This window comes from Episyrphus balteatus, chromosome 2 (genome assembly GCF_945859705.1).
Source record: "Episyrphus balteatus chromosome 2, idEpiBalt1.1, whole genome shotgun sequence".
Lineage (NCBI taxonomy): Eukaryota > Metazoa > Arthropoda > Insecta > Diptera > Syrphidae > Episyrphus > Episyrphus balteatus.
This window is the reverse complement of record NC_079135.1, coordinates 86,508,066-86,533,498: the sequence shown is the minus strand read 5'-3', so window position 1 is coordinate 86,533,498 and position 25,433 is coordinate 86,508,066. Positions and strand designations below refer to the sequence as shown.

At 33.0% G+C, this 25,433-nt stretch overlaps 5 protein-coding genes across 5 annotated transcripts; 3 read left to right on the top strand and 2 right to left on the bottom strand.

The window, feature by feature from the left end:
- Positions 1-1,431: 1,431 nt before the first annotated feature.
- Positions 1,432-2,153, top strand: LOC129912195 (mitochondrial import inner membrane translocase subunit Tim29). The gene has a single exon (XM_055990341.1). The coding sequence runs from the start codon at positions 1,512-1,514 to the stop codon at positions 2,115-2,117; it is 606 nt and encodes a 201-aa protein (XP_055846316.1). The 5' UTR covers positions 1,432-1,511; the 3' UTR covers positions 2,118-2,153.
- A 1,926-nt stretch (positions 2,154-4,079) lies between these two features.
- On the bottom strand, positions 4,080-4,873 carry LOC129912196 (uncharacterized). Its single transcript, XM_055990342.1, has 3 exons — positions 4,629-4,873; positions 4,467-4,565; positions 4,080-4,413 (listed from the first exon to the last, which is right to left on the bottom strand). The coding sequence occupies exons 1-3, from the start codon at positions 4,790-4,792 to the stop codon at positions 4,083-4,085; spliced, it is 594 nt and encodes a 197-aa protein (XP_055846317.1). The 5' UTR covers positions 4,793-4,873; the 3' UTR covers positions 4,080-4,082.
- A 2,960-nt stretch (positions 4,874-7,833) lies between these two features.
- Positions 7,834-10,465, top strand: LOC129912191 (alanyl-tRNA editing protein Aarsd1). Its single transcript, XM_055990336.1, has 6 exons — positions 7,834-7,936; positions 8,485-8,552; positions 8,610-8,726; positions 8,783-9,157; positions 9,209-9,465; positions 10,009-10,465. Exons 2-6 carry the CDS (start codon positions 8,514-8,516, stop codon positions 10,439-10,441), a joined length of 1,221 nt encoding a protein of 406 aa, XP_055846311.1. The 5' UTR covers positions 7,834-7,936; positions 8,485-8,513; the 3' UTR covers positions 10,442-10,465.
- Positions 10,466-10,977, bottom strand: LOC129912197 (40S ribosomal protein S28). Its single transcript, XM_055990343.1, has 2 exons — positions 10,655-10,977; positions 10,466-10,585 (listed from the first exon to the last, which is right to left on the bottom strand). Exon 1 carries the CDS (start codon positions 10,881-10,883, stop codon positions 10,686-10,688), a length of 198 nt encoding a protein of 65 aa, XP_055846318.1. The 5' UTR covers positions 10,884-10,977; the 3' UTR covers positions 10,466-10,585; positions 10,655-10,685.
- A 4,986-nt stretch (positions 10,978-15,963) lies between these two features.
- Positions 15,964-17,687, top strand: LOC129912193 (translocon-associated protein subunit alpha). The gene is made up of 3 exons (XM_055990339.1): positions 15,964-16,216; positions 16,383-17,096; positions 17,159-17,687. Exons 1-3 carry the CDS (start codon positions 16,153-16,155, stop codon positions 17,281-17,283), a joined length of 903 nt encoding a protein of 300 aa, XP_055846314.1. The 5' UTR covers positions 15,964-16,152; the 3' UTR covers positions 17,284-17,687.
- The last annotated feature ends 7,746 nt before the right edge of the window (positions 17,688-25,433 follow it).

Genomic DNA, 25,433 nt, shown 5'->3' with positions numbered 1-25,433 from the left:
TGTATCTTATGGGAGATTTGAAGAACAGCTGATTCGTGTTCACAAAGGTATCGGATACTAAGGTATCTTGGATAGGGTATCTGTGCGTACGTGAACGCACCCAATTGTTTAATTTATGTCGAATTCCTTTCAATGCAAAAATCGAATTTTCGGCGATCTCGAAGCGAATTTTTTCTGAAAATCATGTTCCATAGAAAAAAAATTCGCCTCAAACGAAGCAGAATTCGAATTTTTTTTAATCCCTCTCTTTTGAGAGATTTACACGGATTCACACACACACTTGGAACATTTGACATTTCTCAAACGTCAAGCTGAAAGATTCCTTCGTGTTGTTTGTTTATTTGAGAATACCAACTTCAAATATAGAGTAAATTATAATGGAATATCGTGTTTTTATTGCGGAAAAATATGAAATAAATAAAAAAAAACTATGTGCGATCAAAATATAATTTTTCTTGGCATAGTTCTTGTGAAAAAGTCAAATTACTGTGACTTTTCTTCTCGTGATTATCTTCAGGAAAGTTTTTTCTCTGTAAAACCACAGCATACGGCCAAATAATTAACCTTTTACTTCATCTTCACTCAGATCTTAATAATAGGGGTATTCACGATCCGATGCAACTGGTCTAGTATCATTGCAAAAGTGCAAAAGTGTAAAATCTTACAACACTACAACAACAAAAATATATGGATTGAAATTTTACAATGGTCTTGCACTTTTGCTATACCCTAACCCTATTGCAAAATAAAAATACAATGGAGTAAAATTATTTTTGACAGATGGCAGCTCACCATCGCGTCGCCCATGATAAACAGTTTGTGTTTTTTATTCTGTTTATAATGGTTGTCGCTACGCATGTCCCGTAATTTAGTTTCCTTGATGTTAAATAATTAGTGAAAATTAAAAAATTAATTAACCCGAACAAAACAAAGAATTAAATTATAAAAAATGGAAAAAAAGAAGAAGCAACGGTGGAGGAAAACAAAACATTATTCATGCTTCAATATTTACTATAGATAAGAAGAGGGGCGTTCACGATCTATTGTAAAAAAATAAAATTTTACATTTTTACTAGGCCTGTTGCACCAGATCGTGAATACCCCTAATATCTGCAATTTCCTATTGATTTGGATTAAATTAAATTAATATTACCGAAGCAAATAAACAAAATAATTGATCAAAGGAACCTTTGGTTTTATTTTACAGAAATTGTTTTGATTTCAGCTTGACGTTCGTGTAAAATTTGTTGTCAAATGACACACACACAATCGCAAAAAGAATTCGGTTTGTTTTCATGTTCCTTTTTAACACCAAAAATTCCATTTTTTTGAGGCGATTCTAAAAATTGAAAGGAATTCGACATTATTCTCAACATTTCCCAATCTTCAATGGTAAGAAAACTAAAAATACTGGTTACGTCAAAATAACAGCTGTTATTTTGACTTTTCATATTTTTTTCTCGCAAAAAGTCCAACCACAAAAAAATAAATAAGAAAAATTATTTTTAAAAATGTCAATATTAAAGATTACCTCGTTAAGAAATAAATTTTCCATCAAACAACTCACAAAATACTCAACCGCAGTAACAGAAAAACCAACTGTACCAGATCCAGTCAAAACCACAATCTTACAACGATGGAAAATCTATTGGAAATCACTTGTCAACGATTATACGGAAGCTGGCAAAGGTGCCTTCCAAACAGCTAAAGAAAAACCCTTGCGAACATCTATACTAACAACTATTGGACTTGCAATTTACTTCTCTGCTAAGAACAATCCCGATGAACTTTCACTAATGACCGAGATCAAAAACAAGAACGGTGAAATTCTAATGGTTCACGAGTCTTGTCAACGTGCATCGTCGGCCGAACATTTAAGAATGTTAGAACAGTCGATGAATCAAAAAACTCTGCGAGTAACTAATCTAGGTGTCATGACAATAGTGTGGCTCCATGATTTCAGCAGTGATTTGTGCACATACAAAGCCATTTGCAAATGGCTTCAACCAGAATACACCACTTTCCATCAACGAATCATTGATGTGGGATTCTGGAACAAATGGTGGAACCTTGAAAGCAAAATGACTGATTATGACATCGTCGAAACTCAATCTTAGGTTTAGATTAAATAAATAAATACAAATCCAGTTGAATATTATTTAGTTTTAAATATGTAATAGTCTCCAACGTGGGCTTGAGATCAATATTGTTACTTATATATCTTAAGTTCCTAGACGTTTCGTTGGTTATGAAACGATGAAGGTTCTTGAAAGGATGATACATAGTTGGTAAAGTTTGCTACTTCTTAATTTTTTTTTAGGGGCTGTCATAAATACATTGAGCGCTTGGCTGCCAAGCCATGGTGCTTTCAATATGTGAATATTGAAAATTTGCAGTTGGCAAGGGTGCAGTAGATGTAGTGCTTGACTGCTAATCTGGAGGTGTGGGTTCGAGTCCTACCTCAGGCAGCATTCTTTTCTTAATCCCCCAGCTTGGAAGCCGCCCGTGGGATTATATGAGATAATAATCATCATATTCTCAATTCACTGTACCAACACAAATTCTTTCCTATCTTTCTATTCCTTCAAACTAGTGCCGTGCAGTATGCATTTAAAAGACCTAAGGTCTTACAGACATATAGTTGAAAATTATTATTATTATTAAACAGGCATGAAATTTACACGGTAGTGCGGCATGGCAGGCCAAAGAACCCACATCACATCCGGCGAGCTTCAGCAAGCAAACAAGCATGCCTGACCTGGTCCTAGCCTACCGGAAACTCTTCTATCCACATTTTTTTGGTTTAGGATCTGTACCTACTGGATAGAAGAGTTAAAGAAAATTTTCAGCCCTATTCTGCTATTCGATTCACGCGAAATTCTAAAATAAGACGTTTTAAATGTGGTTAAAATTAAGTTTAGACAGTTTTTTTTTTCTATAGAATTTCTAAAACAGACGGGAACAACACTTTGCTATCGAAATTTAGAAGTTTTTTTTTTCAAAAGATTCACGTTAATCAAATAGCAGAATAGGGGTGTTTATACCGTTACAGTTTATTGTTTTCGAATTTAAAAGGTGAACTTAATAAAAGCGAAAAAACTAATGAAGGATCCAGGGTAAAAACAGCACAAGTCCATTCCAACTCATTTCGAGAAAAACGCATTTTAAAATTTTGTTCTCCATACAACTTAGTACTAAAAGCACACAATTTATTTATTTTTTCAGCAAGGCTTAAATTTGTTTTATATCAAAAGTAAGGATGTCATCAGATAGTGCACCGTAAATACTATAAGACCTCATCATTATTTTTGACAAAAAGTGGACATATATGTCGTTTTTCCCCTGGACCCTTCCAATATCGTCTATAAGATAAAATGCGTAGGTGATGTAATAACTAACTGTCCTTCAGTTTATGTAGGAACTTCTATGCAAAAACTTAAAAGTAGTTTGGTCATAGATCAGATAGACATACATAAATAGCCGACATTCACAAAAAACAGCATTAGCCTTACATTGCATAGATGAAGGACATAGACCCAGATTTTAGGATTATTATGGACATATTACAGACAGAAAAACACTATAGCAAACGTATGTTACTAGAAATGTTACATATTTCAAATACAGATAATACGGTAAATAGGAGATCTGATTGCGAAGGGTTGAGCGATATCTAAAGTCAGTTTATTCTACGAAATATGTTAGGCTAATTTTTATATATGACTAAAATTTTAAAGATCATTTTTGATTTTGAGGTTCAAAATTTGAATTTCTTATGAAATGTGAAATTTAGATTGCATTATTTTGAAATTTTGATCGATTGAAACATCTTTTTCAAGACTTCAATAATTGAATTTTAAAATATTAGGTATAAAAATAAAAAAAGAGAATATCCAGCTGCAATTACAAATTTTAAGAAACCTCTTAAAATTTTATACCTACTCAAAAATTAGTCCTGAAGAAGGTTGCAATCAAAACCGAAACGTCGAGGAAATCTTAAGATACATAAGTAACAAAATTGACCTCAAGCCCACTTAGGAGATTATTATTTGTAACAAAAAAGGTCACGAAAATAGAAATCATTATTTAGTTTTCTTTAATACATGTAACTTTGCCATTGATTGGCTGAAATATTCATTGAAATCTACATTTGGTTTGAGAAGCTTTTTGTAGCGCTCCACATATTGCAATCTTTCAGGTTGCATACAAAGTGTATAAAAATGAACATTAGATACCAACTTTATGTGGTATTTGATTAAGTCATCAAGTATTTCAATGCAAGATGAAAATGGAAGCTGAAGAATATTAGCTTTGTCCAAAAGCACAAGATTGTCAGGCCCCATTTCGTCTAAGAATTGTCGAAGCTCCTTGAAGTTATTTGCCACCATCATATGAAATTGGATTAATTTTGCGCTTTTGAAAAATAAGATTAGTTTTATTTTTAATATGTGTTTTGAAATTCATACTTGGATTTTCTAATTAAAAGAAACTTTTCAAAGTATTCAGCTTTTATTTCATCCTCTGGAGAGATATCAGAGGGAAGAATATGTTTCGTTGGTTCTTCTCTAAAAATGGATAAGACTTCTTGGTAAAATGCAACTTATTTTCAAATGAAAAAATTAAACTACCGATCGAGTAAGCAGAATCGTTTGGCAAGCACACAAAGCCTGTCGTGTATGGGTCGTTGAATTTCTATTTCCGATTGAAACAATTGATGATATTCTTTGAGAGAATCTCTAATTGTTATTAAGTTTTTAACCAAGGATTCTCGATAATCTTCTGATGAAACCATAATTTAAACTTTTAAATGAAAATTTATCAGCATGACACAAAACAAAAAAAACATGAGCTCGTTTGCGTTTGTAATTTTAGAACTGTTTGATTGGAATGAGCACTGTTTTGATTTAGATTTGTTTGATTGATATTTTTTTCACCAATTCAAGAAGGATAAAGAAAAATCTGTGCCCCTGTTCTGTAACTTCTATCACTGGTGATAACAATTTTGAATGATTATAAAATTAATTTTATCCCATAAAAATATAAGCAATAAACCTAGTAAAATTGTAAACAAAAGGTCCAACCCATAAAAAATGTTGTCACATTTGCCATTTTTCCAGGTTAACCACCGTTTTATGAATACCCCCTAGTACAAAAAAATCGCAAATCGGAACCGCGACCATCGACAAATTTTTTTTATGTTTTGTTTATGACCTCGACGTTCAAGTGTGGAATTTTTTTTTGTGAAACCACTGTCGGACTGTAAATAATTTTGGTAGGTATTGCCTTTTTTATTCTGGCAAAAAAGAGTTATGATTTGGATTTTATAAACACGACGCCCAAGTAACAATTTTACTTGCATAAGGTCCATTTTGTTCGATTCGACAAGCTATAATTTGTATACGTTTAGTTTAAGGCTTACTTACTCAAGTCATCCATTTTGGAAAGAAAGGAGGTCTCTTTAAGGCTATCTAGAAGTGTTAAGAAGAAGCCTTGTAAATATCAGTTAAAGAAGACCTTTATAAGACCTGTTTGAACCGTTCTAAAGAAGCCTTGTATTTTCAAGTGACAGAAGGCCTCTATAAGACCTGTTCCAAGAGGTTCTTGTAAGTATGCAAAATTTTTATCCTGCAGATATGCAATTTTTGTAACGCATTCGAAAAAAACATTGCATTTCACCTCCCTGGTAAGGCTTGGCTGGCTTGGTATGCAGAGGTACGTGGGATCGATTCCTGGCCGGGCCATGTGATGAAAATAAAAAAATGTGTTCTTTTTCAATTAAAATAATATTCTCATCATTTAAGAACAACAGAAAAAGCAGTGGAATTTCCAAAAAAGGAAAAGAAACAAAATAGGAAAAAATTAAAATAAATAAAATAAAATGTAGAAAATGCAAAACAGAAAAAATCAAAAGAAAATAAATAAAATGAAATAAAATTCAATTAATTCTCATTTTTTATGCATAAATTCAACATTTTCTACAACACCTACAACAACTTCCATAAGGGCCTTATTATAACATCCTACGCAAGTAATCCGGTTTGTGCATTAAGGCCATTTTAAGCTGTTTGTAACAAGCTATCAGCTTGTGGATTACCTGTGAAGGAAAGTCCTATGCAATTTCGGTAAAATGCGCCAAAATGAATTGCATAAGACCTGTCCTTCTTGTTATGAAAGCCAAAAAATAGCTTGCATTGACCCTTATGAAAGCTAAATTGTTACTTGGGCGTTGCTCTGTGTTGTAAAATAAAGAGTCGATCTGTTTCTGGTTGAGCAGAATGCAAACTCGCTTGTAGCAAAGAAAACCGCGGTGGTACAAGATGTCAAATAAAATCGCTCGTAATGTAGAACAGAATATGTAGCGCACTAGTCAAGTGCGTTGAAAAAAAATAATTTTAACTGAGCAACCACATTAGAACGTCAAATAAGTCATTGCGCTTGTAGCTTGAAGTAAAAGTCGACTCGACTTGTACCACAGCGATTTTCCTTACTACAGCCACAGCTACGTATTCTGGCACCATTAGCTGCGTTCCTTTGGAAATATTTATCTACTTTTTAGTACTTAAAGCTGCTTTGAACCACAGTACACATAATAAGGTAATATATTCCGAAAAATGTCAAAATTTGTTTGTCAAAAAATGGGCACCAATCTGTCAGGCCGGCCTTTAATTTTTATATTTCAATCGCAGTAAACAGGAAATTTGTTTTTGTTTTAATTTATAAAATGTCATTTGAAAAAATTATAAATTGAAAAATAACAAATTTTCTGCGTGTTTCGTCTCGGAAAATAGTAAATAACTGTTAAAAAATTAGTTGTGTGCGTGGTTTTTCGGTTTTTGTGCGTTTTTCGTCGGTAATTTAAACAATTAAGAATTACGGTAGTTGACATTGGTCGCCAAATTGTCATGTTTTGACAATTTGGCGACCAATGTCAGTTCGGAATATATTACCTTTTTATGTGTACTGTGCTTTGAACTACTTTTTCAATATAGCAAAAGTAGTTCAAAGTAGTTTTAAGTACTAAAAAGTAGATAAATATTTCCAAAGGAACGCAGCTAATATAAATAGATACTATAAATAGATAATATAAATACATACTTTTAAACTTTGACAGAGCCACAAGACACCAGTAAAAGCCATGGTATAAAAAGAGAAGGTATGATCATTAGAAAAAACTCAGTATCGAGAACTGTCAAAACTTATGGCTACTTAAGGTTTTGACAGCCCAGCCCATTGAAATTGTTGTTGTAAACAAATTTGTCTTGGAAATTGTTGTTGCTTTTGACTTTGCCAAATGCCAAACGTCAAAACCTTACTACCCCATTTTGTAAGATGGCGACTCTAATGATCATACCTTGTCTTTTTGTACCATGAGTAATGTCGTTTTCTATTGACTTTTGAGATTTTTGTGTAAAATTCTCAGATTTTCCACTGCAAATAGAATATGAAATCTAGTTTTGTAATTGTGTGCGAAATCTGTGCGTAGAAAAAAAATAAAACAACAACAAATGTTCAGCCAAATGTCAAACAGAGGAGTGTGTGTGAAAGTGGGTGTGTTTGTATGCGTGAATCTTGATAAAAATCCAGAATCAGATTCTTGAATCTCAGATTCATTTTTTTGTCATTTTTTTGAATCTCAAGACGCAAATAGATCATGGAATCTGAGATTTGTCCACTATTTCCCCTCTTCACCCCCCCTTTCAGCTGTCAAATTCACAAATCTCATTCTGAGATTCGTCAATAGAAAACGACATAAAAGCACCCCAATCCCCAATGAATATGAACTGCATTTCAATTTGTTAACCAAACAAACCGATTAAACGTCAGTTTGAAAATTGTATTTTGAAATCAAAACAAACAAAACTATTTTATTTCCACAGATGCAATTTTAAGAATTTTTATTTCTAAAATTTGTTATTTTCTTTCTATTTTTGAAACGGCAAGTGCAAATTTGACCTATTTTAATAAATACCTAATTTTATAATTGTTTTAAATTAAAATTACTCACATGTTGTCACTTCTAAATGCAATTATTAAGCAATTATTCCCATTATGTAAAATCATAAAACCGGCTCTCAAAGATAGCTGAGAATGATGTTTGTATTTTCTAGAATTCCTAAGAACCTTTTTTAATTTGAATGGTCTTCTGAAGAGGTTTCATGTAGATTACGCATTAAATTCTAATTATTGCGGGAGAAATTGTTCAATTGTGTTCTACTTAAATGCCAATTAGGGGTTTCAGTTCGAGACCATAGCTAGGCAACCTTTTTTATCAATGCCCCAGAAGGGGACTATTCTTGGCCATTTTCAATTTACTGTGCCAACGCAAATTCTTCCTATCATTTTATTACTTCTATAAGACCTTCCTTCCAAAAAAAAACTTAGTTCTTAAAGGCATATTATATTGCCTTTATATACCTATGTAATTAAGCAAAGATTTTTTTTTTTTTTTTTTTTATTTTCTAAAGAATCTTAACAAAATTTTAGGTTAATGTAGACTTTGCTTCACTCTAAACATGGTTTTCAAATGCCAAGAAGACAGTTTTTTAAAAGAGGTAAACCTGCCAGACATTACCAAAAATTAAGAATATTCAACGTATTCATTATTCTAGTTTACCGGAACTATTGTATCTTGCGAACCGGCTAATTTGAAACTCGGTGATTCAGAACTTCAAGGTTTCAATGTCATTTTAGACGACACTATTCTATTTCCAGAAGGTGGTGGTCAAGTAAGATAATCATCTAGTTTCTCACCCCACTTTTAAACCACAAACTTTTATTACAGCCCTGTGACTATGGAACTTTAAATGAAAAACCCGTACGAAGTGTTATTCGTAAAGGCAGTGAAGCCATACACTTTGTTGAACACAAAGATCCATTTGCGACTGGAGAAAGTGTTAAACAAAAAATCGACTGGCAACGCCGATTGGATCATATGCAACAACATTCTGGTCAGCATTTAATAACAGCTCTATTTGCTCGTGATTATAATTACGATACGACATCATGGTGGATGGGAACAGATTCATCATACATTGAATTGTTCACCAATGATGTTACGAAAAAAGAACTAAACGCAATTGAAGAAGCTGCTAATGCTTTGATTGTGGAAGGGAGAAAAGTCAGCGTGACTGTCACCTCACCAGAAGATGGCCTTAAGGTAGGGATATGAATTGGTTTTGATAAAGTTTAAGCAAATTCGATTCTTTAGTTTCAAGATGCTCGTGCACCAAAAGGTCTACCTGCCGACCATGTCGGTCCAGTTCGAGTGGTCAGTATCGAAGGCATTGAGAGTAATATGTGCTGTGGGACACATGTTACCAATCTATCCCAGCTACAAGCCATTAAGCTTCTTCATGCTGAGAAGTCTAAAGGAAAAGTCTACGTGCATTTCGTTGCTGGCAATCGAGTTGTTAAAAAGTTAGGCGAATGCTACGAACGAGAGTTAGCCATGAACAACGTTCTTAAGTGAGTAATCTAGCAGGGTTGTAAATGAATGCAATCTTTGAAATTCAGTTACACAATTCTAAAAAAAAGATTGCATTCATTGACTTATACTTGAGACTTGGACTTCAAATTTTGCAATCACCAGCCATTGTTCGTGAAGTAATTGCAATCTTTTTTTTACCAATCAATTGACTGAATTCAAATGATTGCAGTCTTTTGTGAATGCATGCTGTCTTTGCATTCTTTCCATTCCTTGGCAGTCTTTTGCATTCATATTGGCAGTCTTTGCATTCTCTTTCAAAACAAAAAATCAAATAAATGCAAAAAGAATGCAAAGACTGCCAAGGAATGAAAAGACTGCATGCATTCTCAAAAGACTGCAATCATTTGAATGCAGTCAATTGATTGGTAAAAAAAAAGATTGCAATCATTTTACGGAAAGTGATTGGTGATTGCAAAATTTGATTGGTCATTTAAGATTGCATACAAAAAAGATCTTTTACAACTCTGTAATCTAGTCGAGATGGTCAACATTCAAAACTAAGTTGCTACCTTATTTTTCAGGGGAGGTCCTGCTGTGCATTTAGATTTAATTCAAAAAGTTCAAGCCAACATGAAGACCCTGAACAAGAGCTTCCAGAAGGTGTTAAAAGAAAATGCAACCATGGAAGCAGAGAAACTAAACGCAATGCCTGAGAAACCCAAATACTTTTCAATGCATCGCAAAGATGGAATTGAGCCCGATTTCATAAACACTTTTCTACGAAGTGCTCCAACTGACATATTCTACTTTCTTTCGGTTTCTGACAACACCGGCAAAGGGCATGTTGTATTGAGAGGCGATTCCGAGGTTATTGCAAAGTTCGGTCCTATTTTTATGGAATTGCTCGATGGCAAAGGTTCCAGCAACAAAGAGAATAATCTGCAGGCCAAAGTGAACAATGTAAACAAAATAAAAGATTGTGAAGCTAAACTAAAGCAACACTTTTCTCAATAAAAAAGAAATGCATACTCAAAAAAATTGTGGAAATAAGATTTTGATTTATTTCACACTTATTTCATTCATTTTTTTGATTTTTTATAAAAAAACAAACTTGCCAATCAGCAACCCTCACAAGTGACGATGTTAAATGTCATAGATCTGGAAATGAAAAAAGAAGGAACATCAGAACAATTTCTAGGTTTTTGAACAAATCAAATTAGACTTTACCTCATTCGAAAAGAAATATATAAATTCTTCCTTAACGAAGTCTTCTTGCTTCTCTTTCAGATTCGAGTAGGGTTAAAATATCACCTTCACGCACTGGTCCCTTGACATTGCGGATGATTTGACGGTTTTGTTCTCCAAGGAATTCTACCTTAACTTGGGTACATTGTCCCTGGGAGCCGGTACGACCGAGAACTTTGATAACACGAGCCCAAACAACTGGTTTATCCATATTTATTTAATAAAATTGGTGATTTTCTGCAGCGAAATTCACGTGTGCCAAACACTCAAAGTGACAGCCGGAAGAAGAAAGAGCGAGATGATGGAAGAAAAAATGGCAGCTAATGAGAACTGAACGAAAAGTGAAGTTGGTTGTGGTTTGATATAATTAAAGTTTTACATGGGGAATATTTTTGAGTAGATTTTCGTGCAAAAAATTGGGGTACATTTAACTATAGCAAGTTGTTACTACAGCCCAAATGAGATACATTTTGCAAATTCTCATTTCGAATGTCAAAAAATGGTAGGTATGAAATTATTTTTTCATGTTATTAGAAGAATTTCACATCTGAAAAAAGTATTCATTTATTCATTTCACAACTAGTTTACATGAACGTCATTGAAAAAGGACTTACGTAAAAGTGTGGAAATTAATATGAAAATACATTTTTTTGCTGTTCATAAATGCCAAGAATATAGTAAAAAGTGATTTTATGGGGCAGTCATTTGAAGAAAATGATATTTCATAAATTTATTTATCGGAGTGTATCTTCTGGTTTCCTCATCAAACCTATCCAAACATCAAACGTAGGATACATTTATCTGGGCGTATATTTTGACATTTCGATTCTGAGGAGTAAACAGTAAAAAATTATACCAAACTAAGACAACAGCTTCTGTAAGTTGAAATTTCGCAGGGAATAGCTTTCATAGAACTTGTAAGGAGTTTACTTTAGAACAAAATTGCTATAGAAATTCAAACTTGTTTAAAAATTTCTAATGCATTTATTTTAATACAGAAAATTAACGGAAGAAAGCTTGTTTTTCTCATAAGCTTCGGTTAATGAACGCCCAACTAACATTTTTGCTTCCGGCTTTCGAGCCCAAAGGGCTATTCGCACCTATAAAACTGGTATACTAACCACGGTAAAAAATTATCAGTAAACGCTGATATTTATACTCCTAAGAAATTTCTTAGGGGTATCTTAAGGCTTGGCCACACTGGAGGGTATGCGGTAGCGGTACGGGTAGCGGTGAGGGTACTTGTATGAACAAAATTCCAAACTGACACATCAACGTTCAGGTGTGGAATTTTTTTAGTACAAATATCGTTACCGCTATACCGCATACCCTCCGGTGTGGCCAAGCCTTTATAGTGGGATTATAGGTGCGATGAAAAATTCTCTGTAAGCATTGTATAAAGCTTCGCTGGACTTCTGTTTAGTGTCACACTATAATGATGTTGGGAAGTACTTATAGTGTCACAATATAATAATGTTAGTTGGAAAGTGTTTGAGTTTTATTCACACTTAAAAATTCTCAAGTGCGTTATTGTAATTATTTTTTGTGTTAAATAGTTTAAAATTAAATATAAAAACAGTTAAAATTGGTATAAAGTTTAAAGTATTTCTCTTTTTTACTATTAGTATCAACCTAGCTCCTCAGATAAACTTGGTTTATAAAAATAAATTAATACTAAAATAAAAATCAATATAAATGCAACACAATTTAATTCCTTTTTATTTCTCCTCCTTTTATATCCTCCCTCACTTTTTATTTCTCCTTCACCACTTTCGTTTGTTGATGACAAACTTTACAGTAGTCTTAGGGCCAGTTGTACAAATATTTAATCCGTGGATCAGCAACTTTTATCTTCTGAAATCGATAGCAAGGCTGAAGTTTAGCACTGGTTCATGGTTCATATATGTAGAAATACCCACATTCACGCTTGAACTGAAGTTGACCCGCAGCTAATCCGCCAAAATCGGTGGGTTAAATTCCTGAACCAAGGCTGATCCACGTTTGTACAACTCCCGTCAAACAATTTTGTTGCTATAAAGCTTTACAGATGCAATTGTTGCTTCTGTAAAGCATTATAGAAGCAAAATTGTTAGTAGGGCTGGCACTTACAGGGCTAGTTGTACAAATATTTAATCCGTGGTTCAGCAACTTTTATCTTCTAAAATCGGTGATGAGGTTCCGGTTTAGCACCCGTGCAAGATCCACATATGTAAAAATAGCCAAATCCATGCTTGAACCGAAGTTGATCCGCAGCTAATCCGCCGAAATCGGTGGGTTAAATTCCTGATCCGAGGCTGAACCACATTTGTACAACTGGCCCACAGTGTACTTCTTCCCACACCTATAGGATCGAATACCACTTTCAGCTACTGATGAGAAACTTTACAGGAGTATTTCATTGCACTTCTCATCAGTTTAATAGGAGTGAAAAAAGGGGGCCTTTTTGATGATAAACACGGTTATATGAGTCTTTTAGGTGTGAAATTAGTCATGACGAGAAGCTTCTCACCATCGTTATAAAATCGAAATTGTTAGTTGGGATCTTCCCCCTTCACTCCTCATCCCTACAAACTCACTACTTAGTGCCTGGCTACACGGTGATTTTTCAATCGCCTAAGCAGTCAGTTTGTCGGCAAGAGGGATGAGGAGTGAAGGCTTGGCCACACCGGAGGGTATGCGGTAGAGGTACGGGTAGCGGTAACGATATTTGTATGAAAAAAATTCCACATCTGAACGTTGATATGTCAGTTTGGAATTTTTTTCATACAAGTACCGTTACCTCTACCCGTACCGCTACCGCATACCCTCCGGTGTGGCCAAGCCTTGAAGGGGGAAGATGCTCACGAAATGAATTGAATTTTCTGAGGGTAGTACCATAAACAAAAAATACCAAGACTGCAGTCAACTGACGTTTGCCTACAAGCTGCGAGGAGTGGTGAATGTCGTGAACCTATCGTTGTGTTCGTGTCCGATGAGTGGTGAATGTCGTGAATCTATAAATGTGTGCGTGTTAACGTCATTTACCAACGTGGTAGCTTTCACATCTATTCACAGACAACACTGTACACAACAGGGTTTTGGGGGGAAAGACGTACGAAAGTTTCCAGTCTTGGTATTTTTTGTTTATGGGTAGTACAGTTCCATTGCTAAATTGTTTCTCTTTTTGACGTTTGTTCCTAGAAAATGTAAAAGTGGAACGTGATTGGGCACAACAGTGTTAGCCACCGCATGTGATTTTAAAATCGATTGAAAAATAACTGTGTATCCAGGCACTTAAGCCTACAATGACCTAAAAAGTAAAAAAGTGGGAAATTTACTTAAAATTAAATTTTTTTTATTTCTTTCAACCCCCCTTTTTTTTGGGAAAAACTACAAAAATTGTTTTTTAGGCCAAAATATAAGTTTTCTGCATCACTATTTGTAATTTTGTTGTCGGAAAAACTGTCCAAAATAAGATTAAAAATTTTCACTTTTTGACTTTTTGCAAAAAGTGGGCGTTGTAGTTAAACCTTGCATTTGACAGAATACTCGATGATATTTTTTCGTTAGCATTTTTGTTGTCGACTTGAAAATTTTACGTTTCGCATCAGCAGCGTACTAGGCTTTACCGACAAAAAACGCAAAAAACCACGCACAGCACTAATTTTTTTTAACAATTATTGACAATTTTCCGAAAAGGAAAACGAAGAAAATTTTCTATTTTTCAATATTAGGTGTGTTTTTTTGTTTATCTATATAGATTTTGTGCAAAAAAACGACATCGAGATTTTTGAAATCAAAACAATTTACGTGTTAAAAACAACAAAAACTTTATCTGTATAGATTTTTTAAAAATCCAGATAATTATCCAGATTTTACTTTCTCTCGATAAAAACAGTAGTGCCAAGGTAGTTTAATTGTTGTGTTCATATAGAAATATCTGAAAATATTAACAAAAAAAAAAGCGGAGAAAACGAGGTTTGAAAAAAACTCTCATAGAAAAAAATAATCAAAAATTTGTTTGACATGGTTGCATTGAAATGTTAATATCTCGAGATATACGCAATGCACTTTTCAGATAAAAGTCTTAAATGGATCCTGATAAGATTGTTGAACAGATATGTATATAAAATTACCAAAATTTTTTCGAAAAATTAGAAATAAAAATAAAAAAGTTTTCACATTTGATTTTTAAAAAATCGAAAAAAAATTCAATATGGCTACCTTCAAACGCTTATAACACAAGAACGACGCAACTAATGTTAATGGTCATGGTCTTAAAATGTAGCTAAGAATATACAGATAATTTTTGGTTTTTTGTGAAAAAACAATTTTTTTGAATCCAACATGGATGCCATGGCCATATGAAAATTTTTGTTTGCATCCAACATGGATGTAATGGCCTTCCCACTTCGGAGTTAAAATAAAAAAAAAAAAACAAAAGCAACATTTTTGACAGACAGCTGCCAAAGTATATGTACAGTGGTGCCAAATGTTTGCATGGATTTCAAAAATCCCGATGTCGTTTTTTTGCACAAAATCTATATAGATAAACAAAAAAACACACCTATTATTATAATTTTTTCAAATGACATTTTATAAATTAAAACAAAAACAAATTTCCTGTTTACTGCGATTGAAATATAAAAATTAAAGGCCGACCTGACAGATTGGTGCCCATTTTTGACGAATAGCCCTGTTCCATTGGGAGGTGGCAAAGTACTACTAGCGATTTTCAATGGAACGCACTTTCAACGAATTCAATACAAATCGTATCTACTCGGGAAGAAGAGCATGAGTAGATGACAGTACTAGATTAACCAAAATATCTACTAGTAGTAAACTACCACCTCCAATGGAACAGGGCTATTACCTTATTATGTTTACTGTGAGTGGAAACATAGTATTAGACAGGAAGAGCGTTCTTTAACCGTATTTTACATACGAAAAAATATCCAACCACACACGAGAGATCTATTTTTCATTCGTTTTTGGCATTATTTTTGTTTTCGTTCAAATTCAATTTTAATTTTTCTACACTCAAGCCTGGTACGCTGCTCGAGCTAAATTTTAGCTCCCATACAAATTATCGAAAATTTTTAGCCGAGATAAACTTGTATGGGAATTTTATCTCAGCTAAAATTTAGCGCGAACAGCGTACCAGGCTTCAAAATTAAAAACAAAACTCAACGAATAAAAACATCTACACTCTACGAACACACCCCTACCAACTGTCATCGCGTGGAGACACTTCGGCAAAACGCGGCTCCACGTAATAACAATCTTGTAGAGTTTTCTCTAATGTGACAGTGCCGAGTGAAAGTATCGTCGTTTTTTTCTTACACCACCGCGCATTCACATTGGACACATCGACAGCGCGTTTCAATCTATTTTCGAGGCTTTTCTGTCATTACCGTCTTCGTCTACTAACTACAGTGGTCTCCTGTAAAGAGAATTTATAATTTTAATAAAACAAATTAAATTTTATAAATAAAAATAAAATGAAAAACTATTTCCTTCTGCTGCTGCTTGTCAGCCCACTCATTATTTGCACCTTCAACAGTCGTAAGTACCAATTTTTTTTAACTAATTTATCCACACAAATCTTTTGCTTGGTTCCCCCAAATACGTGGCATGAGTTGTTAGTTGTAATGTGGTACCAATTGAAAGTGGGTTGCAACCGCCCTTTCCCTTTTTTTTCGAATTCTCATCTAAATCGTCTTGATTTTAGCTAAAACATTTTCCGCCTTCGCTGAAGATGACATCGAAGATGACCTTGTTGATGTGGAAGGTGATGATGGAGCAGTCACTGGCGAAGACGTTGAAGTAGATGACGAAGGTGAGACAACAAAGTCTCCAAATGCTGACACTTTCTTGCTCTTTACCAAACCTTTGTACACTCCTGGAGTGCAACTCGATTTGCCTGGTGGCAAACCCGTTGAATTCTTGATTGGATTCTCTAACCAAGGCCAAGATGACTTTGTCATTGAAACTGTCGAAGCTTCTTTCCGTTATCCAATGGATTTCAACTACTACATTCAGAATTTCTCTGCTGTCGCTTACAATCGCGAGGTCAAGTCTGGTTATGAAGGAACCGTCTCGTATTCCTTCCTTCCCTCTGATACCTTTGCTGGTCGTCCATTCGGTTTGAACATTGGTCTTAACTATCGCGACTCGAACGGTGCTCATTTCACTGAGACCGTCTTCAACGAAACTGTCCTCATTTCTGAAGTTGATGAAGGTTTGGATGGGGAAACTTTCTTCTTGTATGTTCTTCTCGGAGGAATCGTGATCCTCCTTCTGGTTCTTGGTCAACAGATGCTTCTTGGAACAGCTGGCAAGAGGAAGCGTTTCACCACAACAAAGAAGACCATCGAAACTGGAACAACCAGTGATGGAAACATCGACTATGACTGGGTTCCAGAGGAGACTCTTCGTGCTCTTCGTAAGTATACTTAAATTTCATTCCCAATAAAACATGAATTAAACTCTTATTATTTTTTGTAGAAAAATCACCACCCAAATCACCAAAATCCAAGACTTCTCCCAAGCCCAAGGCTAGCCAAAGCCCAAAGCAAAGCCAGAGTCCCAAGCAGAGGAAAGTGAAACGCGCAGCTGGCTCTGATGATTAGAAGATAAGAAAGACTGTACGGTAGTGTTCTGTAATTTAAATGAGAATTATGAGTTTTTGTAGAGCTTGAGAAGTTTTTTGTCTTCGTTACTTGAAGACCTTTAAAAAAATAATTTTCTTTATTTTTTCTTTTCTTTTTTTTTTTTGATACTCTTATGTTTATGTTCCATATAATATTTTTTTTTTTTAAATAAATTTCATTTTAAGTTAATCCGTAAAAAAAAACTAAAAAAAAAAAAATTATAATAAAAAAAAGCAATGTTGAGTTTCATCGCCTGTGCGCTACAATAAGATCGACGTGGATATTTGATGTTTTTTTTACTGACGAATTTTTTTGTCCTAGTAGAAACTTATTGTGGCACACAATAAACATTTGATAAAAAGAGAAAAAAATAAAGAAATTCAAAAAGAAAATTTTGAGTTTGTTTTACTTTGAAGGTGGATTTTGTTTGGTAGCAAGATTGGGAAGGTTATTTGAATTTTGTTTGCTATTGAATATTTATACATAAAATTGGTTCAAAATGAATCATCAACTTGAAGAAGAAGTCTATGTAACAAACAATTTGACAGAGCTTAATGGCTTATATGCAAAAAGAATGAGCTTAAACTCTATCTCACTTTTCAGTACATTTCCTAGAGATCTATCTCAAGAAAATGTGATAGATCTCATGAAAGTGTACTGAAAAGTGAGATAAGAGCTTAAGCTCATTCTTATTGCATACGACGCAATGTGTTACTTATTTGAATTTTTTTAATGAATAATAGCGACCAAGTTCATTGGCTATAGTTATAGCTATTTCAAACCGATCATCAGACTCCTTTCAGGGGTGATAAGTCGCTTGTGTTCAAATAATTTTTAAAATTGGCCGAGTGTGGCTTGAACTCACGACCTAGCGATTGGGACTTATTTAGTCTACGTTCTAAAGCAAAGATATTATGTACATTTTTTATAATCTCATTCTTATAGGTACTTTGAGGATCAAATATCCCTCATACATAATTTGATCTTTAAGTTGGTTGTTTATACTAAGAACACTTAAACAGAGTTTTTGTTCAATTAAACTATATGTGAGTATTCTTGCTACCTATAACCGGCTCCTTAAACATTTTTGCAGCAAACATTCAAAAAGTTTCCTATGGAATTATACCTGGGTATCTCTGGAATTAATGTAGGTACTAATGTTTATTTGTAGTGCCACGAATTATGACAATGATAATAATGCAGTTTTCTTTGGACTATGTGGATTTGTCTACGTCTACAGCTTGTATTAAATTGTCATTTTAGAAAATGTGTAGGTACCTACATTAACTTCCTATCACCTGATGACTCAAATTAAAAATTAATTATGACAAACGAAGTAATTACTAATAATGCTGTTTTCTTTTTGCAGTTCAAGAAAATAAAGAATATTGACGGTATCAGGGAAGAAAGGTATTGTATTGCAAACAATTTTGTACTGGTCATAAATTGTTTAACTTCTTTTTTTCCGGAATGGCACTTTTTTTTATAAATACATTAATCATCAGTTTAGAGTGAAAACCTGCTAACTCCACAAACATAAATGATTTCTAAAAATTTAAAATGCAAAAGGCTCAGAAATCTTATCAATTCTTAAATGTTTAGTTAGTATGGAGTCTTAAAACAAATTTATATTGTTTTGAGCAAAAACTTAGAAATGCTTTATTGGTGTTTTATTGATGTCTACTAGGTCTGTTAAACTGGAGTTACATGTTTTGCTCTAGCCGACGATAGGTAGGTATCTATGAATGGACCTGTTTGTAATGGTGATAACAACTGATAACTACTGACTTTTACCCTGCGATCGTATTCAGCGTAACACTATCATATATAACATTGATTTTGGAGGTTAATCATTAATCTTTTTTGTTTATTTAGTGTACAGCTCCCTTAGCCGGACAGCGACACGGTCGCAGCACTTTTGTCCGGCTAACGGAGTTGTCCGTCCATGGGAAAAATTAAAAAATAAGCAATTTTTAAATGGCTTAATAAAGAAATTTTATCTTTATTAACAAAACATAACAAAAACTCAACACTTTGCGTTTTGGTGGTATCCTGAAAAATGATTAAACTAAAATTTACATGAAGACAGAAGAAACAAAATAAAATACAGACCACAGCTGCAGACATATCGACCCCTTCCCACCAAATAATCGTAAGCGTCAAATTAGATTTTGAATTATGGACAAAATTCAATTGAATTTTCGAAAACTAAAGGTATATGTAACTTCAACGGCCACTTTTTGCAAAAAGTGAAAATTTTCAAACTCATTTTGTGACAGTTTTTCCGTCCACAAAATTAAAAATAATGAGGCAGAAAGCTTATTTGTTGGTTTAAAAAACAATTTTTGTAGGTTTTTCCAAAAACAAATAGCGCTAGAAAGAAATAAATAAATCGCACGACTGGGGTCGCACGTACTTGCTCTTATGCTTAAAGTAACTATAATGTTAAAGCTATTTATTCAAGAAATTTAAAATTTGATATTTTGAAGAAATTTCATAAGTAGTATAAAAAAATTAAATCTGTTTTTATAACTAATTAAACTCCGTTTTAAATTATTTTAAAAAAAATAAAAAATATGCCATTTTATTTCTTGTATAAAAAGGTATTTTTAGAAAAAAATTTTCGAAAATTGTACGAGCCGTTTTTTAAAAAAATAAATTTTTATATATACAAATTTTTTAACATTTTTCAAAAAAAAAGTTGGTATGCCATTTTGAAGAAATAATTAATTTACACATAAAAACTAAATTTCAAAATTTTTCATTGATCCGTTTTCAAAAAATTGATTTTTCAAACAAAAATTTTGAAATATTTTTTAAAAATCCAAAAATGCGTTTTTTGAAAATTTTCTAAAATTTTAATATTATCTTTACTTACACACTTTTGTATACAAATTTTCATTTAAATCGGGTTAATGTTGTACGAGATATTCAGAAACGAAAAAAACCGTTCTATGCAGGGGCGTACGTTGAGCTTTCGGGGCCCCGGGGCAAGACCAAATTTTTGGGGCCACTTTGATATAGAAAATAAGAACAAATAAAAAAGTACGTATACGCCCACTTATTTTTTTTTTGGGGCCCCTGATATACCTATCTTTTGTTAGTCACTTAAATTATGTAAGTAATATTTTCTGGGGCCCCAAGATATTATGTAATTTTTATTTCAAAAAAGCAATTTATTTTTTTGGGACCCCTGAGGTAATTCTTTTTTTTAGATGAAATATTATGTGGCTGGCTACCAATTCACTGAAAAATATAATTTGTCTCTCTTGTGTTCGAAGTGATTCATGTCAAGTATCTATAACCAGTTGCCTTCTCTGCATTGTCTCCTTACGGGGTCCTAGCGTATTGGGGGCCCCGGGTCACCGCCCCACTTGCCCCAATGGTGTGTACGCCCCTGGTTCTATGACAGGTACCGTTAATAACGGTACAAAAAATATTTTTTTTTATTTAAAAAGTTGGCTCTTATGTGTAGTACTAAACACAAAAATTTTAATCAAAATCGTTAGAGCCGTTTTTGAAAAAAATTAACTTTTCTATTTCCGTTATATGGCAGGTACCGTTAGTTTTGGTCATAAAAAAAAATTTCAATTTCCCCTCTAGGGAATCACCAAAAACTGCTAACTATCAAGTTTGAAGAAAATCACTTCACTCGTTTAGGGTGCAGCTCCAGATAGAGACAGACACACAGACAGACAGAAAGACAGACAGACAGAATTGCCGGACCCACTTTTTTGGCATTCTCCATCATCGTAATGTCATGTAAAATTGTTATCTTGTATCTCAAGTTCGATTTTTTTTACGAATCCTAAACTTGCCCTATAGTACCTATATCGCAAGTAAAAATTGTTACTTATGTAAATTTCCCACTTTTTAAGTCATTGTAGTTAAGGCGAATAAGATATAACTTTTTTTGTGTTAATGTAATCAGGAATTGTTCAAGAATACATTCACATCGAAATTGTCTCCAATAAGTCTTAAAACCAGAGTTTTTGTCCGCCTAAGAGAATACATTTTACCAAATTGCGGCTGATATGGCAATGGCTGCCCGCGTCCGGGTAAGAGAGTGTCCCTTTAAGGGAACATTAAATATATGAAATTTCAATTCAAGATCCACGGTCGTGAGAAATTGTCCGCTCAAGGGGATTGTCCGTCTAAGGGAGGTGTCCGTTGTAAGAGCTTTCACTGTACATTTGTTTTTGGCTTATCTAAATTCTTTGTCTGTTTTTGAATTTTTAGCTTCAATTAGTTAAAAAAAATCTAAAAGTGTCACTTTGAGTATTGCCCACACCAAATTCAAGCGTTAGAGCCGAATTCGAGAAAATTGTTATTCTCGAAATCATTTTATTGGAGGTGTGGGTTCGGAAGGAGACAGAAAAAAATAATTTTGAAAAAATATTTTTAATTTAATTTTTACAATTACAATTACGAAAACATTCTTGTAAATGGGTTTGACCTAAAAAAAAGTATGCTATTTTCCTACTTGTACATCATAGCATTTTAAAAAAAGTATTAAATCGTAAGATTTTTATATTATTATACAAAAAAAAAAAAACAAGAACTAGCAACTGTCTGTTTATTGCAAAAAAATTAAATGGAAATAAAAAAAAAGTTTTAAAAATGTATCGCAAGTAAAAATATTTTTTATATTGTTGTAAAGGCTGTAAAATAATACTTGCGATAAATATTTTAACTTGTGATCAATTTTCAAACTTTTTCAATTTTCATTTACCTAATTTTTGTTTTGAAATAAAAACACAGAGTGTAAGATTTAACAACACCAATTTATGAAAAAGTTCGAAATTAAAAACTTTTTTTCATACTAGCGCATTGTATTGTGCTTGAAAAAAGAAGAAAACCTAAACATGATTTAAAAAGTTTTCTATTTTGTAATTTTTCTGTATCTACGCCAATGCTGTTAAGGTGAAGTAAAAAAATCCGCCTCCATGAATTTTTTCATTTAAACATTAAACTATACCCTGTAAAAATTCTGTAAAGGACACCTCTCTGTACATAGCTCTTTCCCTGCAAGGGATACAGGCCTATGCTTAATCAACTACAACTGCACTTATCTGTACCTTTCCGATGTTAAAGGTCATTATAAAGTGCCCATTCTTCTTTATAGCACTTTTGTACAAAATCTTTGATGAAAATCTAAAATATCAGCCAAAATTAATAAATGAATTGCAAGTATAAAGATTATAATAAAAAAGAGATTACGTATACACCACAGTGTATGCTAGCGTTGCGACCAAATACATTGCGATTTTTCAAGCGTTTGTATTAAAATTTAAATTATGCATATGATTCATATTTTGTTAAAAAATTGTTTGTTCATTTGTCTCTCAAACAACTGAACGTATTAAAAATATTTATTAACTTTTACAATCAATCTTTTTTTAACTAACATCACTTATTTAATACGAAGAAATTGCATAAAAATTTGATTTAAAGCTTTTTAATAATCGCATGTTGATTGAAAAATGAAAGAAAAACAGGCAGGAACTCAGTTCGTAAGGTTAAATGAAAGTTTGATTGGCGGCTTTTGGAAGGTTATTTTTCACAAACTATGTATAGTTTTTAGGCCTAAAAGTCCTTAAAAGTTCTTAGCAACATTGATCATAAGTGAAGCCATCTTAAAGCAGCCTAACATAATTAAGGGCATTATGCAGATTATTGCAAGCAAATGCATTTTAGGAATTTGTTTCATTTGCTTCAAAAATAAACGAACAAATACATACTAAATAAAATATTAATACAGATATATTATATACCTACAAACGATTTAAATTACTCGCTAGCAAACACTGTGGCGTATACGTAACATTTTTCAAATATCGCTTTTATATCTAGTTTATGTTAAACTAATTATTAACGGTTGGGATTTTTTAAGAAAATCAAACATGGTACATGGTAGACATACCTTTTTTGGTCTTAAAATTTAATTCCAAAAATATTTCTGCACCAGTCTCTGTAAAGATGAATTCAACTACCCGTGCTGTTTCTTTAACAGAAAGATAGACAGACTGAACGACTTTCGGTTTCGGGACCTACTTTATTTGCATCATCTATAATCTGAATGTCCTTATGTACATTACAACGTAACGCAAGTAAAAATAGCGCAAAGTGAAATATGAACAGAATCAAACAATAACCTAATACAAAAAAAAAAAAAACTTCGAATGACAAGAGATATTCAGATCACAACAAAAACATAAATGTAAAAAATGGAGCCAAGTTCTCCCATGCTGAAAATATGATGCCACAAATAGCACTGAAATATAAAAGTGTACCAAGTTCTAAGGTTTGATTTTAAATTTGTATCTGATAAATTTTCATTGTTTTCTTTGCAATTTTTTTTTCTAGTTACCAATTTTTAAAGTTGTTTGAAAACTTATTTTGATTGCCAAAATCACTCTGCGAACAATACTAAAGAGATGACATCTTCTTTTGACTTTTCATATGTCTTCTTCTTCTTCTTCCTTTTTCTCGGCGCTGTTATGATCTCGATGTCGAGGGGATCATAAACTTCCCACGTTACTGCTTCACACTAGTGATCCGCCTGTGGGGTTCGCCGGGTTGACCTCAGAAATCGGCGGCAAGCCTCCCGGTTTTGTATTGTTCCGTTTCTGAGGCCAACTGAATGCTGGTGTTTTTGCATTTGCTTGTACCAGGAGTTTTTAGGCCTACCTTTCTTTTTATTTCGTGTTGGAACGTTATATGATATTGCTTTTTTGACGGGGTTCTCAGGATCTCTCCTTTGAACATGACAATACCAACTGAGTCGGTCGTGTTCAATTTTTTGGGAGATGGTATTTTTAACTTTTAACTTTGACTTTTCATATGTAAGGAGACTAAAGAGTTTATTGAATTGATTTTCAGTACGAATATAATAATTTAAATATATATATATAATTGATATCAATTTAATACGGACAAAATTCTAAAACATCGCGTTTTTTATTTTTTTTTTTTAATGCAAAATTACCAAAAACCTATATAATTTGTAACGTTAGTATTTAACGAAATTAAAATAAAACAGTAAAAATCGTAAAAAATTTTTTTATTTCTTATTTTTTAAATATTCATTAAACCATTAATCCCAACAATGCTTTTATTCGATATGCAGTCTAACCTCTAATGTCTTATCCATTTGTTGTGACAAATTTTGTTGGACAACTTCATATTAATTTTCAGCACCCCAGAAAACATAAATATCGCACTTCTTATCTTCATTCGTTTCAGAGATTGCCTACTTGTAAAAACAATCAAAAAATAGATTTAAAAACAGATGTGAATTTTCATATCACCTTAAAAAAAATCGTACCGTAGTTGATATTTTGTTTTTACTTGCTAGAGTTCACTGTGGCGTATGCGTAACATTTTCTTTACAAATAAAGGTTATACCGCAAAATTGATAGATTTTGGTTGATAATTTAGATCTTCAATTAGATTTTTTTAAATCAAACATCTAGGAAATAACACAAGCGAAATTTAGTATGGAAAACATCTAGACGACTGATTGACGAGAGTGTTTTCAAACAAGATGCTTTCTTTCTTTTTATTTTGGGTGAAATATGATTTTTTTTTCTGACTCGAGTGGGGTTTAAACCTATTAATAAAGAGAGTGTTTTCAAACAAGATGCTTTCTTTCTTTTTTTGGGTGAAATATGATTTTTTTTTCTGACTCGAGTGGGGTTTAAACCTATTAATAAAAAAGGGGCCTTGTACCTCAGAACATCTTTTTAAAATTTAAGAATTTGTATGCCCTCTGCCCTTAATTATCTGCCCTTAATTACCAAGTTTAAACAAAATCGCTTCAAAGGTTTGGGGTGTAGCTCGAAATATAGATAGATGTACAGAAAAATTCCCAGACATTTTATATCACCGTATTGTTATCCCAAGTATGTTTTTTTTACGAATTCTAAATTTCTACTATGTAATATAATAACCCCCTATCGCAATTAAAATTCTCAAATTATGGAAATTTTAAAATTACCCAATTATAGAAAATTCACCAATTTTTAAGTAAAATAAATTTAATTAAAAGTTTGGTATTCTCATATTATCATACTCAAGGTCACCCCAGAGACAAATTCCAAGAAGAAAGGCAAAAAATAATCACAGCT

Excerpts from the sequence above, each read along its gene's own strand:
- LOC129912195 (XM_055990341.1), top strand. The coding sequence starts at position 1,512 with ATGTCAATATTAAAGATTACCTCGTTAAGAAATAAATTTTCCATCAAA.
- LOC129912196 (XM_055990342.1), bottom strand. The coding sequence starts at position 4,792 with ATGGTTTCATCAGAAGATTATCGAGAATCCTTGGTTAAAAACTTAATA. Across the intron at positions 4,566-4,628 it reads CGATTCTGCTTACTCGATCG|AGAAGAACCAACGAAACATA; the intron begins GTAGTTTAATTT and ends ATCCATTTTTAG. Across the intron at positions 4,414-4,466 it reads CTTTTAATTAGAAAATCCAA|CGCAAAATTAATCCAATTTC; the intron begins GTATGAATTTCA and ends ATTTTTCAAAAG.
- LOC129912191 (XM_055990336.1), top strand. The coding sequence starts at position 8,514 with ATGGTTTTCAAATGCCAAGAAGACAGTTTTTTAAAAGAG. Across the intron at positions 8,553-8,609 it reads AAGACAGTTTTTTAAAAGAG|TTTACCGGAACTATTGTATC; the intron begins GTAAACCTGCCA and ends TCATTATTCTAG. Across the intron at positions 8,727-8,782 it reads TTCCAGAAGGTGGTGGTCAA|CCCTGTGACTATGGAACTTT; the intron begins GTAAGATAATCA and ends CTTTTATTACAG.
- LOC129912197 (XM_055990343.1), bottom strand. The coding sequence starts at position 10,883 with ATGGATAAACCAGTTGTTTGGGCTCGTGTTATCAAAGTTCTCGGTCGT.
- LOC129912193 (XM_055990339.1), top strand. The coding sequence starts at position 16,153 with ATGAAAAACTATTTCCTTCTGCTGCTGCTTGTCAGCCCACTCATTATT. Across the intron at positions 16,217-16,382 it reads TATTTGCACCTTCAACAGTC|CTAAAACATTTTCCGCCTTC; the intron begins GTAAGTACCAAT and ends TCTTGATTTTAG. Across the intron at positions 17,097-17,158 it reads GGAGACTCTTCGTGCTCTTC|AAAAATCACCACCCAAATCA; the intron begins GTAAGTATACTT and ends TATTTTTTGTAG.